The 20093-nt window shown below is 37.3% G+C and overlaps 1 protein-coding gene across 3 annotated transcripts; it reads right to left on the reverse strand.

The window, feature by feature from the left end:
• Positions 1-4909: 4909 nt before the first annotated feature.
• On the reverse strand, positions 4910-20093 carry bmb (brambleberry). Of its 3 annotated transcripts, XM_039753775.1 has the most exons (14): positions 19984-20093; positions 19711-19909; positions 18142-18386; positions 17827-17955; positions 17504-17689; positions 16051-16273; positions 15258-15374; positions 14486-14665; positions 13479-13685; positions 10424-10562; positions 9830-9894; positions 9591-9721; positions 8898-8998; positions 4910-5882 (listed from the first exon to the last, which is right to left on the reverse strand). In XM_039753775.1, the coding sequence occupies exons 3-14, from the start codon at positions 18373-18375 to the stop codon at positions 5747-5749; spliced, it is 1848 nt and encodes a 615-aa protein (XP_039609709.1). In that variant the 5' UTR covers positions 18376-18386; positions 19711-19909; positions 19984-20093; the 3' UTR covers positions 4910-5746. The 3 variants fall into 3 exon arrangements, with proteins under 3 accessions (XP_039609709.1, XP_039609707.1, XP_039609710.1); XM_039753773.1 differs by lacking the exon at positions 19711-19909; XM_039753776.1 differs by lacking the exons at positions 19711-19909; positions 19984-20093 and adding an exon at positions 19010-19680.

Raw genomic sequence — 20093 nt, forward strand, 5'->3', positions numbered from 1 at the left:
TTTTACTGTAATAACTATAGATCATGCCATCTTCAAAGATTATTGGGGAGATCTTTATTTACATGCAAAATGTACAACTTTAATACTAGAGTAGAGGTCTCCAGTCTTAATCCTCAGGGGGATGCAGTGGTTACGGGTTTTTATACCAACAGACAGTTCCTACTGTTAATGAAACAAGTTCTTGAATTTTGTGCCTTAATAGTACACCCCTCACCCTGCGGTCAGATATTCTTATCTTGTGGATTTTATTTTTATGAGGATATCCTTATGGCAGGGGTCCTCATTCTTGTAGGGCCCTTTACTGGTATGTATTCATTCCAGCTATATTCTGTGTTTATTAGAAGGTAATTGTTTTGGGTTTAGATTTTATTTCACCTATTAAGAATCACAACTCTATTTCTTCAACTGTAACTAACAAATTTTTTTTATTTGCTTCCAATTTAATTATCCTGCTGCCCAATCGCAAAGAAACTAACAGTTAAGATGGCCCCATTTGCACCTTTGTGTATACAGGGTGGTCTAGATCCAATTATGCAATTTTCATTACGCTGTAACTTAAGTTTATGACATAGAAAATCACCCAAAAAATCCCAGACCATCAAGAAGTGTGCGAACTGACGACATGAATAATCGTCTTTGTGCCGAACTGGAATCGTCCACACATAAATCAAAATCATCCAGATGATCTGGATCTGCACAATTAGATCTGGACCACCCTGTATTTATCATCAATTTGCTTTTCCATTTAGAATGGTGAAAAGGAAACAAGAAAATAATTCCAACAAGTGCTATAAACTTCTGTCATCCAAGAAATACCTTAAAGAAATCCTCAGAAATGTCGAGGAAATTTGAGGCACACAGTTAAACAGCAGCAAGAGATGGATTGTAGTAAAAACACTACTGCCACACTCGAGGACCAAGATTGGAAACCCTCCTTGTTCTCTTTTTAATGTTACTAATTTTTGCTGGTTGGTAGTTATTTTTGGATCACAGTTAATGGTTTAGTGCGGTTTGCTCACACAAATGCAAGTTTGTTGATTTTATATTATAGTTTGTATATGTGGTTAATTAGCTTCTAATCACATTGCTATCTTATGTAAAACATCAATTCTGTTCCTTCTTTTAAAAGACATGAAAAACTTGTCTTCAGAGTACTGTTGTCATTCACAAATAATGTTACAATTTTAAATGTCTAGAAACATTTGTATTCAACCATTTCATTTTTGATGAACTTAACAGATTGAGGTTATGGACAGTAGGGCATTGTAGCATTGCCATCTTTGTGCAATCAGCTAAAACTGGTGTAAATATAAAATAAACATTATTTTTTTGATTATCATGTTGTCTGTGTTAACTTTATCTATAAACAAGTACATCTACATTGAAAATTACTTCTAAAAATGACTAACACTAAACAGCATTATTAAGAGCGTAGTATGGAAGTTCCAGGGATATCAATGTAGAAGTTATTAATTTTGCCAATTGTAGGATGCTTCATTTAGATAAGTTGCATGTTGAAGATCCCAAATGTAATCTGTCAGTTACCAATGGCTGGCCTATAAATCTTGCATCTTGCCAGTTCATGATCTTATTCACCCTACAAAAACTGTTACTTTGGTACACACTGAGGCCCCTCCAAGTGATTGAGCGGAGGTGTTTCAGCTGCGCCCACAGGTAACAGGTGCCTAAAACCAAACATATAGCCATACAGTCGCCATTGACAAACAATAACAGTATAACAAGTCATACTGACAAGCTCAGTGACATTAAACACGTGAGGAAGGTGTCATCCTGTGACAGTGCCAAGTCAGTATATGAAATGTCTGCTCTTTTAGATTGCCCCAGTCAAGTAGAAGTGTTGTTATTGCGATGTGAAAGTGTCAAGGAGCAACAGCAGCTCAGCCACAAAGTGGCCAATCATGCAAACTCACAGAGTAGGCTGTCAAGTGCTAAAGCACATAGTGTGTAAAGATGGCCTGTGCAGTGATGCATCGCTCTCAAGTGTTCAAACCTGCCTCTGCAAGCAACATCAGCACCACTAGTGCACATTGGGAGCTTCTTTAAATGAGGTTCTATGATGGAGCAGCTGCATACAAGCCTAAGATCACTATGCTCAATGCTAAGCATCAGGCAGAGTAGTGTAAAGCTCACCACCGTTGGACTCTGGAGTAATGAATCACACCTCACACGGTCTGGCTGTCTGATGGGGGACTCTGGGTTTGGCAGATGCCAGGTTTAACACTACCTTCTAGTCTGCATAGTGCCTACTGTAAAGTTTGGTGGAGGAGGGATAATGATTTGGGGCTGGGTTGGGACTAGACCCATTGGTTCCAGTAAAGGAACTGTTTGGGGGGGTCTGCACTTGCACTTACTAAGGAGCACTGTGCAAGAATAGATATTGTATTTCTGACAGATTTGACAACAGGACTACTTGTGTTTTGTGTGTTGCACTTACTCCATTTGACACCATTCCACAGCTTACCATACCTAGAGGGGATTTGGCCTTTGAATTGCCCTAAGATTTCTTCTATTTTTTCCTCTCTCATAGAGAGAGTCAAGGCTGCTGTCACTTAAACAGGGCTGTGCAAAGCCAGGTCTACAAAACTTGGGAGGAACTCAAGCGGCCTTCACAGAGCCCTGATTGCAATCCTACTGAATACCTTTGGAATGATTTGGAACACTGATTGCATGGTAGGTGGTCTTGTCTGTACCTGACCTCACAAATGCTCCAGGGGATGAATGGGAACCAAGTTATGGAAAGCCTTATCAGAAGAGTGGAGGCTGTTATAGCGGTTAATGTTGGAAAGTTCAACATGGCAGACGTTGCTGACCGTTACGTGTAGAATTTCGAAATGAAACCTGCTGAACTTTTGTAAGTAAGCTGTAAGGAATGAGCCTGCCAAATTTCAGCCTTCTACCTACACAGGAAGTTGGAGAATTAGTGAGGTTTGCAAAACTCAATATGGCGGCCGAGAGTGGCGTCATACTACCGAAAGAAGTACGTACATCGGTTTCGGTTAGCACAGGGAAGCCGCCTACCAAATTTCGTGAAGATGGGGCCATAAATAAAGTTCAACATGGCAGACGTTGTTGACCGTTACGTGTAGAATTTCGAAATGAAACCTGCTTAACTTTTGTAAGGAAACTAAGGAATGAGCCTGCCAAATTTCAGCCTTCTACCTACACGGGAAGTTGGATAATTAGTGATGAGTCAGTCAGTGAGTGCTTTGCCTTTTATTAGTGTGTTTATATATATATATATATATATATATTTGAGAGAGAGAGAGAGAGAGAGAGAGAGAGAGAGAGAGAGAGAGAGAGAGAGAGAGAGAGAGAGAGAGGAGACTTTATTGTATGAGCCACCTACCTCTGGGGAAAAAAGGTGGATTCCCTGTTACATTTAAGTTATGCACAAATTTATATGTACACACCACTATCTGCATTACCTAGCTTTGCCCAGGATATTTCATACAGAGAATAGGAGTCACTTATAACACAGTCGATCTTGTGTGCAAGAAGTACAAAGTGCTTCTGCATACAAATGTTTGTAGTGTTATTTTTTATTTATTTATTTAACAAAGGCTAATATTATTGTCAGGCAGTGTGTTGTAGTGCTGAAGATTTTAAACCTTGCAGTTCATCCTGCTAATGACACTATGTGACCAACAGCCAAATTAAATGTAACTATCTCAAAGTGTAGTAGGTCACCTTGGATAAAGACATCAGTCAAATATCAGTAGTAGTAATAATATTAAAATCCCAGGAGCTGCTTACACTTAATGTTTTACTAATGGACAATGTAAATGTTTAAGGCATTAGAGGAGTTTCTGCCTTTTCCTGCTTTTCTTAGCAAGTTGGATTTCGTTGATGGTCATTGCAAAACACCAATTTATAGAAAGCTAATTACCCATTTCAAAATAATACACTATGGTCTCTGTAACCTGCAGCTGTGCACCTCATCTCTGGATGCTTCGCAGCACTTTTGAACAGTTATGCAGCTGTTATCACCTTTCACCCTTTGCTAATGCACCCGCTGCAGCCCAAACTCCACAGGTCAACTCCATCATTTATGTGATAGTGCTTCACAGTATTTGATCTTTCAAGGGTGATCTCCTTACTTGTCATATGTGCATGTGCTTTGTGGCACTTAATACTTCACGCCTCTACGATTGCTGGTAGTCAACAGAAAAAAATGTGCCCGCTACCCAATGAGCTCTGCTTCAAGTTTCACTGAACTTTTTTTCTATTTCACAATGTGATCATGTCTTTTTTTCCTCCCTGTCCAGCACACCACCTTCTTCTGTTGTACACCCTAATGGTTTATGGTAGTATTCGTATGGCCTGTTAGTCACTTATGCTGCTCCAATCACTTGGATAAAGAGCATGTAATTTAGCAAAATATTAAACAGCCAGCACTTTTAGTCTAACTTTTGTTAGAATGTCAAATTTCAATCAAATTAATACATTAGAGATATCTAGTTTTTCTACATTTTTAGGGGGTTAACCCCTAAATATTGATATATTGAAATGTTCCTTCTTGGCAGATACTGTCCTAGATGTACCATCCAGCCAAATTTCATCTTTTTAACTAAATGGGAAATAGTGTTTGTGTTGATGAGCGAGTGAGTCAGTTTTCATTTTATATTTCCCAAGATAAGTAATTCCAGTTTGTCTTTGAGAAAGAAGCCTCCTTATATGTAAAACCACCACCACCCAGCTCTCTAACGTTCAAGCGTTTGCATGCAGTTATGTTTTTACTCTTTTAGAAGCGGCTGCAACCTGCACTACACTTTAACATGTTTTTGGGGAAAAGAAATCCAAAAAAAAAAAAAAAAGTTTGAAATAGGTTACATTTTATATTTCTTGTCGACAAAAAATATAATCTATTTGAATGTTTTTGCATTGAGGCCAGAGTATTAGAAGATTCATTTAAATAATAAATGATTAAAAAAAAATGGATCAAACTTGAAAGTTCTGTAATTGGTGCCAATAGGGCTTTACACACACAGAAAACAGCGTGGACAAGCTTTTGTATAAATAAAATAAATAAATCCCACCAGATTTAATGCATGCAGTGTATAGCACTATAAGAATAGAGGTGCTTATTTTAAACATTTATTCTCTCCACTTGTCACCCAAAGCAATCTACTTTCTAGACAGCCTTTGTCTGACTTCTTACCCAACTGCTTTAGACTACTTGTACATATAATTTATCATGTCATCATAATACAATAACATCTGCTACTTACTGTATACAGTATGTTTGCTCTTTCCATGCACATAGACTTAAATCCAACTACTTTTATAATCACAATCTGAGGAACCTTAAGTCAAATTTAGCAGGATTTAGTAAAAAACAGACAGTTCAATTTTTTTGGCACAATCAGTTCCGATATTCATACCAGTAAATCCATGTAACTACACTTAAATGAATACTTGACAAACTTAAAATACTAAAGACTTTATTTTAAGTAATATACAAAACCTGTATGAAATTTCTTCTTACAAAATGTCAGCTTTCAGTAAAATTATGCCAGATAAAGGATGCTGCTCAACAGCCCATCTGAATTAACAACTAAGGTCATAATCCAAGTAAAACCCTATAATGAAGGTTGCAGGACTCCAATGAGGCCGTTTACAAAATGACCAGAACGGTTTTCAGCTCATTGAATGCTACCCTAGAAGAGATTTTAAAAATAAAAAATATATATATAGTGAATTGCGTAACTATGCAAGACTTCAGGTGTTACAAGCCAGATGTGTTCTTGGAGGTGTTTATGGAATCATGCACACGGCAGAACTCCTGCCCCTGTGCTACTCTGTTTTTGCAGGGTTGCCCAGTCTTTGTAAATCCATTGCACCTATATCTGCCAGAGGTGGACCTGTCCACAAGAAAAAGGGACATTAGTGCAAAAATACTACCCAAAACAAGCCTGAATGAAGCATTTTATTTAAATTAAGGGGTTTAATCAATTGTTCTATACAGGTAAAATTCCGTTATAATGAATATCTTTACAACAAAATTTTCATTATAACGGAAGTATTTTTAAGGTCCTGACAGTTTCCCTATCTGATGCAAGTCTATAGAAATCTTGTTACTACGAAAGTACATTCAGCAGATACTTTCATTATAACGAAGTGCCCAAACGACCTTGAAATACCTGAATGAATCATCCACAGAGCAGCTAGTTCTGTGGCCGCAGCTCAGTTGTGCACAATGATCCCCAAACAGAAACACTAATTTTTTTTTTTTTTTTTCTTTCTTCAAACTTTCCTCGTACTGTTTTTTTTTTTGCCCTTTGTTTCCTGCAGTTTTCAGTGATACCTTTTGCTTACTGCTCGTCAACATTTAAAAAACAGCCATTGGAATTTAACTCATTGTCACCCTCCTATAGAAATGGCAGACATGAAAACGATAACAGTTCATATTAGTAAAAAAAAAAAAAAAAATAAAATATTGCCAGTAAATTTTGTCATTGACGCTGTCAACTTTCTTGAATGACTGAGCAAAAAAGAAAAAAAAAAATAAAAATATCAAGTTGCAAACATATGAACTGCTGCATTTGAAGACGTCGAAAAAGCAGTTTATGTGGCTCAGAGATGCTCATTCAAGAAACATTCCTATTAATGTGGCACTCATTCAAGAAAATGTGAGGTTTGTAAACTTTCTTGGTACCTCCCCTAACTGGACGACACACCAAAGAGCGTTGTGAAGTCCGATCTCCGCGTCTTTGGAAGACTGTTTCTGTTGCCAGGGCAACAGCTGGCTCAAAGATATTCTGCGTCTCTCCGCCAAAGCAAACAGAAAAGATATCGATGGGTAATGCAGCCTAACTGCTAGGTCTGTGTTTAGCAGAGTGGCAGATCATGCTACAATAAATAAGTGCCGTTCCTGTTTCAAGCTAAATAAAGTTGGTTTTCCTAAAGTACTGAGACTCAGCCTCGTGTTTGGGGGGCAATACACGTGTAACTTCACTGCAGCACTATGAGCCGGTTTTTGCCCTGCCCTGGCAACGGACAAAATCTTCCACAGACGCTGCAATCGCGCTTTGGGAAAGTGTATTATCGCAAGGAAATGCTGAGAATTCTTGTCAGCATAACTTGTAGGCAGAAGGAGATTAAAATTAATACAAAAGAAGCTATTGAAATGATTGCAAACGCCTGGGCGCAAGTTAAATAAAGCACTCTAGTAACAAATACAGAATCTCATTACAATGAAATTTTCGTTATAATGAATTTTTTTTTACCCTGGGAATTTGTTATGATAGAATTTTACCTGTATAGGATAACAAATCAACATTAGGCATAAAATCGTTTCTAGTGCATGATGCACACATCAATACACAAAAATATAGGGTGAGTCAAACTGAAATTGGGAGAACATTCAAATTATAGCGGCAAGGTTATGGTACAAACTAAGTGAACTATGTGAATTTCCCCTTGGGATTAATAAAGTATCTAAGTCTCCTGCAGTTTGGAGGCATCACTGACCTCCTCCAAGTGCGAGTTCAGGTTTTGACTCAAATAAGCAAGCAAAGCACAGCACAGTTCACCTTTATAATACAAAGGGTATATCTCCTGACTTCTCCCCATATTTGTCATATTAGGCAGCCCAAAAGGAGTGACTGGCTTGTTGGCCTCTGTCTGACTTAGTTTTAACTGACCCTCATAGAGATTACATGTTCTCTATTGATGTTGCTGAAAACAGTTTGTTTTCCTCTCCTTTACTGTCAACTGGCCATTGTTTAACAATAATGTTAATGGACAGATGATATCGTTGGGCTCCATTTATGTTAAACACTGTAAAATAAAATGGTTCCAAACTGATTAACAAACACGTCTGTGTGTATGCATTATACAGGGTGACACATAAAAACGGGAACTTTTGAAATGCATAGTAGCAGCCATGTACAGTTGGCAGCACTGCAGAACAGGGACCTTGAGCTGTAAACAGTCTCACCATTTAGTAATTTAGTATTTAATTGCAAGACAATCAATGGCAGCGGTGCGAGAATTGTTCGGTAACCGTATCATCTCGAGATTCGGCGGCATTCCCTGGCCCTCAAGATCACCGGATTTGTCCGTTTGCAATTTTTTTCTTGTGGGGCTAACCTTAAGAGTCGGGTCTACACGACTCGGCCAAGGACACCGAATGAACTGAAACAAAGAATTCAAGACGAAATTCGTGGTATCCCAAGATGTTGCAGCGATCAATGGGGAACCTCAACAGCAGATTGGAAGAATGCATACATACAGGAGGACGCCATCTACAGGACGTAATTTTCAGACATTGATAATTTGGATTACTGCCCGTCAAAATTTTTTGTTGGATTTATTTTTTTCTATTTTTATTGGGTTTTTCAAAAGTTCCCATTTTTTTGTGTCACCCTGTATAAAGTTTGAAATTGTATTTCATCCATGATCTTATTACAGCTCTCTGAATTCCAGCCGAAAACCCACGACAAGATCCAATTCTCCGATAGTTTGAGTTTGGTACATTCCCAACATTCATTCACATGGAGACCATTTAAAGAGTTCCCAGGCAACATGTATTTTTGGGATGTGGGACAAAACCCACATGGACCCAAAAAAAAAAAATTCCCCCAAACAGTTAATTTATAATAAAAATGCACAAATACTCCATCCTCTGAAGAATTCACTCTGTCTGGCCTAAATTTACAAAAACAAACAAACAGTGACTAACTTTTAAAATGGAGCTCACCCTCTAATGTTGGCTATATATTACTTAACCTTTGTGTAGAAACACTGAGTTGGGGGAGAGGAATAAATAAAACATATTATAGATTACACAAGTTGAAGGAAACTCTTGATTATGTTTACAAGTGGATCACAGATGAATATCTATTTACTGTATGCTTTTCCTGGTTAATACTTACTCGTTGCTGGCAACAGATTGATTAAGACTGGTATTTCTCAATTCTGACACTGTCTCAAGTAATGAAGCTAGTTGCCTCTGGGGAAGGCCCTCTTGGGTCACCTACAAGAAAGGAGGACAATACTGCCCATTACCGTACTTAACTTTATATTGAAATTTATCATGTAAAATATATGGGAAACAAAACGGCAAAAACAAATCAGAGTTTTAATTTTGCCTTTTACCTTATCTCTTTGGAAATCTCAGGTGTGAATGATGAAGGAAAGACTAATTTTGATGCTCTCTTTGAAAATAGGTTTATTTAAATTTATATCCTTCCACTTACTATGATCAACATTCACACTGAATTGTAATACCAGCATTATGAAAAAAATTTGAGAAGTAACAATCTCCTATAATTCTCTCTAATGAACACTGTGTGGCCTAGAGTAAAACTGTGCACAAGACAGTGATAAGGTAAAACCTGAAAACTAACAACAAATGCAATCAAATACCAGAAAAGTGACTGGAATATAGAAAAACGTGCTCCTTATTCTAATTCCAATTCTTTAAACTTTTATATGTCACATATTTACCATTCAAATTTTGGGATTGGAAACTCTTAAGATGATCAGCTTTCAACAATGTACATAAAAACCTCCCAAACAAACAAAAACTATAAAAATCTTAGACACTGGTACACAGCAAAACTTACCAAAGGAAGACTCGCTCTCTTTTTCAATACAGGAGTGGAGTGATTTGGCAAGCCTTCCGACTGTCGACGCATTTTCTTAGTCATCACGTCTTCAGCTACTTGTGTTGAGAGTTCATTAATGAGGGGTTGTTCTAGGGAAATTTAAAATGGCAGAAGTGTAAGCCTGTAATGACACTGACTAGCTAAAGTTTACTGCTAAACTAAGTGGTAACGAGACTGGAGAGTAAGCCAGTACTCACCAAACAAAAAGCTGTCCTGTTCCATTGCCATTAAAGGAGAATTCATTTCTTCCTTGAACAGTTTCCTTTGCAGAAAAACCAACATGAAACTCCAGAATTAACCATGTCAGTTTGTATACCGATTTAAAAAAAAAAAAAATTATATAAAACCCCTGAAAACATACTGAAATTCTTATTAGCACGTGCTATTTCATGGACAATTCAGCCACATTAGTTCAGAACTGTAGAGATATGTGGATCTGCAAGTATCAAATTTAGTATTAAAACAGAGTTTTGAATTTTATAATTAGGTACAATTTCACCAGCAAACTATGGAAATGTATATCGCATGCTGTGTACTTATTACTTTTTTTTGAATGTTACAGCATGGAAGACAAAAATACAAAAAAAACCCCACAACCCTTTCATTTATTCAAGCCCATCTATTATTGGAGAATTATCACTAAAATTCAATGGCCGTGATCAATGCAGATTGTAACAATATTCCAAACCGCTAAAATGGAAATTGGGTCCCCAAAGTTCAAAACTATACCAGCTAAAGGTTTTCAAAAGCAAATCAGTATGATAATTAATTTCATGTTTAAAACAACTTACTCCTTTGGAGTGGATGAGTATATTCCATCACAGTTGGTTTCATACTTAGAAGTGCTGCAAGTTAAAGGCATAGCAGGCAGTTTACTCTGATGGCGTGACAATGCATACCCTTTTGCAAGCTTCAGGAGAAACCAGTTACCTTAGAAAGAGCAAGCAAAAAAAAAAAAAAAAAAGTAGAAAGAACAGTACGTTTATTTAAAACTAAAAAGCAGGTATAACACTTGTGGTTATTCTTAGATGTAAATAGTTTATGCAATGCAATTTTACCAAGAGTTATTATATAAACTTTAGACATAGGGTTTTTTTTTTTTTTTGATACACGTGTATAGTCCTTGAGGTGTCATTGGTCCCACTAAAATGACAATGTTCCATAATTTAATCCTTCACAATCATCAAATTCTACCAAAGGCAAAACGCAATCTTTCTTTTCTCAGCTTATTTCTCATCTCAGACAGCAAGGCAAAAAAATAACCAGAAAGTTTTTCTGTTGTGACTAATCTACAAGTAACCTTTTTGGGAAACCGAGTAAGCTTTACTTTAAAATGTTAAATCAGGATATAATAAAGCATCATGATCAAATACTCATTACAATTTTAGATATTAAAAAGGTTTACAGTGAATTTAAAAAGATGTTATGTACAACACACCATACATTGTGCTCTAAATTTTATTTTAATCTTCCTCTCTGCAAAGCATATACTGGAATAAGGTATTATGACCAACAGGTTATACTAGTGCTGTTTTACACAGCAAAGATAAAACATAACTATTTGAAATTTTTTTGCACTTCGGGTACCATTTCTAAATTCAACCGTTTACAGACATGAGTCTTTGAGATTCATTCCTTTACCTGCTTCTATTGTGATTCATTCTGTTGTCTTAATACGCGAGACACTACTACTATAGTAGAATACCACAGTTGCTTTTCATTAGAAACAGTGAAAGAAAATCTATTAAAGATTCAGACACAAAGTATACTACATATTTTTCACCAGTCTACTAGTTTTTTTTTCTGCATTACTAATCCAGTGTACTTTTATTGCGAAGATAATTTTACACCAAAATTTACAAATATAAACTGCTCAAAAAAATTAAAGGAACACTTTGAAAACACATCAGATCTCAATGGGAAAAAGAAATCCTCCTGGATATCTATACTGATATAGACTGGGTAATGTGTTAGGAACGAAAGGATGCCACATCGTTTGATGGAAATGAAAATGATCAACCTACAGAGCCCTGAATTCAAAGACGCCCCAAAAATCAGAGTGAAAAAATTATGTGGCAGGCTAGTCCATTTTGCCAAAATTTAATTGCAGCAACTCAAAATTGTACGCAGCACTTTGTATGGCCCCTGTGTTCTTGTATACATGCCTGACAACATCGGTACATGCTTCTAATGAGATGACAGATGGTGTTGTGGGGATCTCCTCCCAGATCTGGACCAGGGCATCACTGAGCCCCTGGACAGTCTGAGGTGCAACCTGGTGGCATTGGATGGACCAAAACATAATGTCCCAGAGGTGTTCTATTGGATTTAGGTCAGGAAAGTGTGGTGGCCAGTCAATGGTATCAATTCCTTCATCCTCCAGGAACTGCCTGCATACTCTCACCACATGAGGCCAGGAATTGTCGTGCACCAGGAGCCACTGTACCAGCATAGGGTCTGACAATGGGTCCAAGGATTTCATCCTGATACCTAATGGCAGCCAAGGTGCCTTTGTCAAGCCTGTAGCGGTCTGTGTGACCCTCCATGGATATGCCTCCCCAGACAATCATTAACCCACCACCAAACTGCTCATGCTGAATGATGTTACAGGCAGCATAATGTTCTCCATGGCTTCTCCAGACCCTTTCACTTCTGTCATGTGCTCAGAGTGAACCTGCTCTCATCTGTAAAAAGCACAGGGCACCAGTGGTGCATCTGCCAATTCTGGTATTCTATGGCGAATGCCAATCGAGCTGCATGCTGCTGGGCAGTGAGCTCAGGGCCCATTAGAGGACATGGGGCCCTTGGGTCACCCTCATGAAGCCTTTCTGGTTGTTTGGTCAGAGACATTCACACCAGTGGCCTGCTGGAGGTCATTTTGTAGGGCTCTGGCAGTGCTCATCCTGTTCCTCCTTGCCCAAAGGAGCAGATACTGGTCCTGCTGATGGGTTATGGACCTTCTATGGCCCTCTACAGCTCTCCTAGAGTAACTGCTTGTCTCCTAGAATCTCCTCCATCATGCCCTTGAGACTGTGCAGGGAGACACAGCAAACCTTCTGGCAATGACACATATTGATGTGCCATCCTGGAGAAGTTGGACAACCTGTGCAACCTCTGTAGGGTCCAGGTATCGCCTCATGCTACCAGTAGTGACACTGACTGTAGCCAAATGCAAAACTAGTGAAGAAACAGTCAGAAAAGATGAGGAGGGAAAAATTTCAGTGGCCTCCACCTGTTAAACCATTCCTATTTTGGGGGTCATCTCATTGTTGCCCCTCTAGTGCATCTGTTGTTAATTTCATTAACACCACAGCAGCTGAAACTGATTAACAACCCCCTCTGCTACTTAACCGACCAGATTAATATCCCATAAGTTTCATTAACTTTATGCTATACTCTGATTAAAAAGTGTTCCTTTAATTCTTTTTGAGCAGTATATATAAAAAGATGGTTTTTGTATATTTCCCCCCCCCACATTAAAAGGAACCATTATTACAAACCACAAAAGCCTTTTGGTGACAGCATGCTTGAAACAACAACTACAGTAACACCAATGTGCTTAAATTAATCTTTATTTTGAAGTCAAGTGTATTTGTCTCATTGTTGGAGAAGTTGCTTTAAGTTAGGATTATATGTGAAATTTAAACTTTGAATGGTACAAAATGTTAGTACCCAGGTAAGGAAAACATTGAAACATTGAAATATCGTATCACTCATGAAAATGGTTTGCTATGAAGCATGTGACGGTGCAATCATGGATATTCTTTGTACATTCAATAATACAGTGCTATCACACTTGCAGATGTCAAACAGACTTGCATCGTAAAGCACTAGTGTTTAACTTACCAATTGCTGTAATTATCAAAAAGACTGACAAGCTGCGGAAATCCATTGCCGTTTGGTGGTTGAGTTCTGCCAAAGCATTGAGGACAACCAATACGAGAAGTACTGCCCGTGAAAATCCAGGAGTTTGCAAAAATGACATGAGAAGAGCGGCCAAAAGGAAGTAGCCAGCATGTAAGATACAGGTAGACAATGTTGCCAGGTTAAACCCTATAGGGATGGAATGCACAAAAAAGAATTTTCAAATATTTAATGCTCGCAGATTTCTAATACTGTACGTACAGAAGTAATATTTTGAAAAAATGCTTATAGTAGCACATTTTAAAAACTTCAGTGTTAGCTAGAGGTAAAGTACTTATAGTGGAAGGCTATTTATCATACTGTGTGAACAGTAAGGGAATACAAGATGTAGAGCTCCTATACTTTTAAAATTAAGTGCCATTTTCAATTTCAAAATCTTGCTCCTCTACAATTTTATGGATAAACTATATATAGTTATGTACTACACATCCACGCAACAAGGAATTTATCATGGTTGGCATCTGCTCTATTTATTCTGAGAAAGCATTCACATGCGTAGAGCAACTATGCTGCATCTAATTAGGATGCATTTCTTTTTGTTTAAAACCAAAAAAAAAAACAAACCACAGAACATCTTTGGCTGAGCTATAAGAACTGGAATTCCTTCAATAACTTTGATAATCCATGTTGAAGAAATACTCTGTAATTTGGAATGCACCGCCTCTACGATTACATGCATAAATTCACATTTCCAAATAACCTATGCTGGATCACTTTTAAACTATAAAAGAAAGTATAATGGGATTTTGAAATTGTATTTGAGTTCAAGTTTAATATTTCAGAAGTGTTTTTGCACAGGAGAAAAAACAAAACCAAAAAAAAAAAAAAAAAAAAACCACAGCATTCTGAAAAATTCCAACTAATTAAAAATGCCTTGCATTATGCCCTATTAAAAGCCTGTGCCTTGGAGATGCGCACTTGAGGCTTACCTGCCCAACTGATGAAGCTCTGAATGTGCTGCAGCCGGTGTTCCATGCTATTATGCATAGAGTCCACGAAATCAGCCAGATTTCCCAATGTGGTATTCATTCGCTGGAGATTACTCATGAGTTGTTCGTAGTAATGTACAGTGCGATTCTGGTAGACAACAAATCCTGCTGCATTAGACTCTAGGAGAAATCATATACAGTTATACATAAACAGGATTCTATTGCAGAGCTGCTTTAATCTGCTCTCAAAACAAAAACTCTGCTATTAAGAATGAAACCGAATACTTCATAAGCAGTGCACAAAAGAGAACACTTGGAAAGATACATTCAAGGCCAAGGCCAACATTATGCCATAACTAAGTGGCACTTAGATTTACAGTTCTTCAAAGCAGCATTAACCAATAATATTAAAGTAGCCCACTCAGATACAAGGATGCTACAGGTTGGCCTCGTGAAACATACAGTACTAGGACAAAAGTGTTCAGATTATTTCCGGTTTCTTAGTGTAATATACTTGCCAATATCCTCATAGACTAGACTAAAAATAGGAATTGCATTGCCCAGTCAGCACATACTGTAATATTACTGCATTTAACCAATACTTCTGTTCAGTTTGTATATTTGATCTAATCATGCTAGAATATTAATTTAGCAAATGACTGCCAGGCATCTGTAATATTAAGATCATTTTTTTTGCCAAATATGTGCTGAAGTTCACTTAAAAAGAAAAAAAAACAAAAAACCACTTTATAAAGAGAGTAGAAGGCAATACCTATTTTTGAATAGATTTCCTGGGCTCTAATTCTTACTTCTGCCAGGTCCGAAAGAATAGTCTTATGTCCATCTTCCAGATCCACACTTTGATCCTTCAAATGCTTGCTTACATTTTCTACATATCAAGAAAAACACATTAGTAGACCAGCATTTACAGCCTCCCAGAAAAGGCTACTTTTTACAGTGCGAATGAGCATTGTAAACAAGAGCTTGAACAAATGACCTCTGGCTGTCTGACACTCATGACTCATATTTCCAAAAGTGTAATTTTAGTGGTTAGGAGTATGTCTTCACATTGAAAACTCCTTAAAAATCTTACAACAGCATGCACAAAATGTATGATGAAATGACAAGAGTATTTTCATTTCCATTAAGCAATTAACAAAAATCAGTTTTTGGGTTAATGTAAAAATTTGATAGGTGATGTAAAGGATTGTCAGGTCAGATTAGGAATGGCACAAAAGAAAGAGGCAATAAGTAAATGAAAATTGGTAGTATAGGAATCAACTTGTCAAAAGTTAGCAACACAAATCAAAATATCTCTTGTGCTCAACAGTACCTATGACAGAAAAGCTTAAAAGTTAATCATGCACTCTTATGCTTATGTTTTGCTAAAGCATCAAAAGTTGCTATAATTTTTCAAGCACAAACTAGAGTACAAGAGTATATACTCAGCATTCCTTCTTATAATCAGATATTACAATAACGCATGTTAGAAACCTTTTTTATACTGTATAAACAAATCATTAATAGATTAAAAAAAAAAAATTATATATATCAATCACTCTCACCCATGCGCCAAGTTATATTTTCAATGAGCTGTGCCACAAGCTGCTGTCCACTTGCAATTAGTGCTCTTTCCTGTGCCAGACGTTCCAAGTTGGTATCAATAGAGGTCTCCAGCTTACTTTGGCCTTCCTTCAGAACACTCTGCTGTTCTAATAAGGAACTTTGGCTGCTAAGAACTTTATCTAAAGAGGCACTAGTCAGCTCCTTCAGCTCCATCTGACCATCCTGAAAATAGGAACCACATGGTTAAAATCGATCAAATTAGCAGCCTCACTTGCATTAAAAATGCTCATCAAATTTAAATAAACCCAAACGTATAGACTGATGTTTAGTAATAATTTACACTGAACTGCAGAGGACAGTATTTTACTTTGCCCAAATATCTATAGTACGAGTTTACCGTTGCTCTAGAGGACATATTCCAGGTGAAGGCTTGAGTTACAAGGAGTTTTAATCTAATACACAACACAGCTTATTTTGAAATTCTAGTAGAATCAACCTTGTTGGCAGCAATGGACCTGCAATGACCCTAAACAGACGCAAACAGAATTGGCAGTGACTTGCAGAAACTGTTTATTTTGCACACAGTCTCACAGATGCAGAATCCCGAGATAAAAATCTCTGCTTGGAGTTAGCACACATTCTCCCAGTATATTCATGGGTTTTCTCCACAGTACTCCAGGTTTCTTCCCCATCTCCAAAGACATGCATTTTAGGTGAACTGGTGATTACAAATTGGATCTGTGCAGTTGCGAGTGTGGGGTGTGTGCGCAAGCATGGTGATGGACTGGCACTCTACCCTAAGCTGCATCCTGCCATAATTGGTTCTGGCACCCCACTGTGACTATTCAATTGATTTAGCAGATTTGAGAATGATTTGCTATACCCATTTTTATGGTATATTTGATTCTGGAATACCTTAGATTTTCTTGGCCATTGATCAGTGGAGGAAAGATTTTTATTTGAAGTATGAAAAAATAAAGAAACTAGGCTTAAAAAAACCCTAACCCAGGCATAAATAAATATTGCAAATCCAAAACTAAACTAAGCAATAGAATTTGTATATTTAAAGCTTGAAAAGAAAGCATTAAATAAAATAAACCTTATTTTTGTGAAACTCTTATCAGTTTGAAAATAAATACAACAGACAAGGAGCTGCAAGTCAGTAACAAAATAGATTTAACTGCATGATTAATAAAATAAGGCTTTTCGATTTGAATTGTGAAAGCAAGCGTTTCTCATAAAACTTTCTGAAAATCTTTCACCATGACGGGTATTCTTCCAAGACTGTGCAGCAGAAACTTCAAGTTTGTGGTTCAGGTACACAGTCTTGTCGTGAGGCAGTGAGAAAGTCACTTAAAGGAATGCCAGAGAGTCAAACTTCATTATGATTGTAAAACAAGGTTATTACTGTTCATGCCGTTTCAGAAATAGATGTTAATTTATTGTGCTCACCTTTAGGGCTTTCATAGTGTCAAGCTGATTGGTTGCTGTAGAGATGAGAGAGTTAACTGTCATCTCCGTTTTCTTCCTAAACTGCAAATGGCGGGTGGCATAGCAGACAGAGCGTGCTCGATTGCTCACTATGTGATAAGCATTCCAGGTGTCTGGGTCCATTTCTGCAGTGCATTCTTTAAGTGTCTGTAAAAATTAAACAGAAAAGAAAAAAAGGTCTTAGAAAGCAAATATTAAGGAGCATACAATTTAGGCATATGTATTTAAACAACATCCAGCACATCAAATGTTTTATAAAATGTTTGATGTGTTAAAACCCAAACCATTTCTGGGGTGCACAAGTAGGTCCTACGTCCTTCTGCAGCTGCTTGACAGTTAAACAGAGCCACTCCCAGTTTACCTAGTTCCTCTTCAGATAGGCTGCTACATGAAGACTTTAGTTGTACAACCACCTATTGTAAAAATGAGAGCACAGGACTAGTTTTAGTAACAAATGTTTACAGGTAAGGTAGTCATACCATAATCGTGGTGCCAGAATGGTAACATTAATAATATTACTGTACTCTATTCATGCAACATTAATGACCCTATAAACCTAAAAAAAGGGTGCATAAATCATGTTAGAGGTTATTCTCTACCTTATAGTGGCAACTCTCCAGTGGTGATAGTTCGAGATGTTTTGCCTCAGCCAGAAAACGCTCATCTGCAGTGGTCATCTCAAAGGCAGGGCCTCCAGCAGAAAGATCAGGGGGTGTAGCTGTGGGTGTGGAATCTGGTGTTACAGACCTCTTCATCCACTCAAAAAATGCCGCTACTTGGCCTGGGACCAAACATAGCATACACAAGGCAAATATCCAGATACGTTTTTCCATTCTGCACTAGCCTGTATAAAGATTGAGAGAAGAGAAACTGTCTACTTGACAAACAAACCCCCTAAAAAAAAAAACTCCAAAGGGAGATGAACAAACAGCTAGAACTACTAACTTTACATAGGCTATCCACATTCATTTTAAAAAAATCGAATACTACAATAATAGTTACAATTGGAAAATTGTCATAATGATATTTAATTGAAATTTCTCTGATTTCAATTATAACAATTACGTTATTTATACTTGAAGCTTCAGACATGAGCAAGCAACAGGGTTTAAAGTGGTGGCTCTGCCACTGTGCACTTTAGTGAAACACTTAATTCTGCTAAAATAGTCTAGTAAATAGTAAAATGTATACATGTATAAAATGCACAGAATTTAGAGGTAATTAACCCTACAGCAATTTACTTCACAAGATTGTGTCATCATATTGGCAAATTTCATATTGAGCAATTAACTTCAAACGCAGAACTTAACAGGATTAAGAGGTTTATTGGGTCATCATCGTCACGTTCACAGAGCACAGTGATATTCCTGCTTGCGTTTGTTAATCAAAATGAAACACTGTCGCCGCTGTCCGGCGCCAAGATTGGGGTGTGCAACAACTTTAACTCGAAACCTCTATGTTTGTTACCTGAAAAATCTCAGAGAAATCAAAGATTGTCATGTATGAAATATTTTCTTTTCTTCATAATGCTATCTCGCTTCTAGACAGCGAACACACCTGATACAGATATAAGACAAAATATATCAAAAAGTACAATTTCAAACACGCTTTGCTAGACTGCAACATTATATTGTAATTAAATGACTGTCAAGAAAAGTAAAAAATCGCTTACCATTTCATGTTATATATATATATATTCGAGTGGCGTTTACACCAGTGATCCACAAGGGTTAGGGTTGAATAACGGTGGCATGCCTTAATATACGCAATACTGGCTTACTTATCGTTAAGTTGAAAAATAATTCAAATTTGATACACTTAGTAAAATTACTTAAGCACATAAACATAACTCGAGACCAATTCTGAACCAACAACTATCCTAACACGTACGACTTTTGGGTTGTGTAAGGAAATCAGAATAACCGAGGGGGTAGACGAAAAAAACGCACATATGATCAATACATTCAAGTTTCACACTTCACACAGATACACGGCATAATTTTAGAAGTCTTAACAATATGAGGCAGTTGCGCTACCCCTCTATTGCTGGTCATAATATTTTCTAAATCCTTTAGAGTACACCAACTAAAGAAATTAAAACACCGAATACGCATGATACAAACAAGTACAACCTTTCCCGCACGCCGATATTTAGTATAATGTCTCACCTATTTATCGTTGTGATTCTTGCCTTCTACTAGCAAAAATATTCTTTTCCGTACGTGTGTATTATAAATACTGTCTTCGCCGACTACATTTTTATAGCCCGATTTAAAAAAAAAAAAATGAACACGTCCAAAACGCTCCAGCAGACAGGGTATCACGGTCTAACACACCGCTCCATCTCATCTTCACACATATTCATGGCTAAAATGAATTTAGAGCAAATTACAAAATTTGGCTACGCGTCAAACGAACCAACTTAATCTGCAAAAACTTACCACTTAATGATTAGCTGATTAAGTATAAACAAAAAAATATTAAAATCAAGCTCGGACTGCACTTTTTACAGCAGCTTTACTAACTCTGCACCTACATCGTTAGAGCAGAG

The sequence above is a fragment of the Polypterus senegalus genome, chromosome 5 (assembly GCF_016835505.1).
Source record: "Polypterus senegalus isolate Bchr_013 chromosome 5, ASM1683550v1, whole genome shotgun sequence".
Lineage (NCBI taxonomy): Eukaryota > Metazoa > Chordata > Cladistia > Polypteriformes > Polypteridae > Polypterus > Polypterus senegalus.

Coding starts and splice junctions, on each gene's coding strand:
- bmb (XM_039753773.1), bottom strand. CDS start 18,375: ATGGAAAAACGTATCTGGATATTTGCCTTGTGTATGCTATGTTTGGTC. Junction 17,690..17,826: donor ACTTGTGCACCCCAGAAATG/GTTTGGGTTTTA, acceptor TAATTTTTACAG/ACACTTAAAGAATGCACTGC. Junction 9,722..9,829: donor ACAGGACAGCTTTTTGTTTG/GTGAGTACTGGC, acceptor AAATTTCCCTAG/AACAACCCCTCATTAATGAA.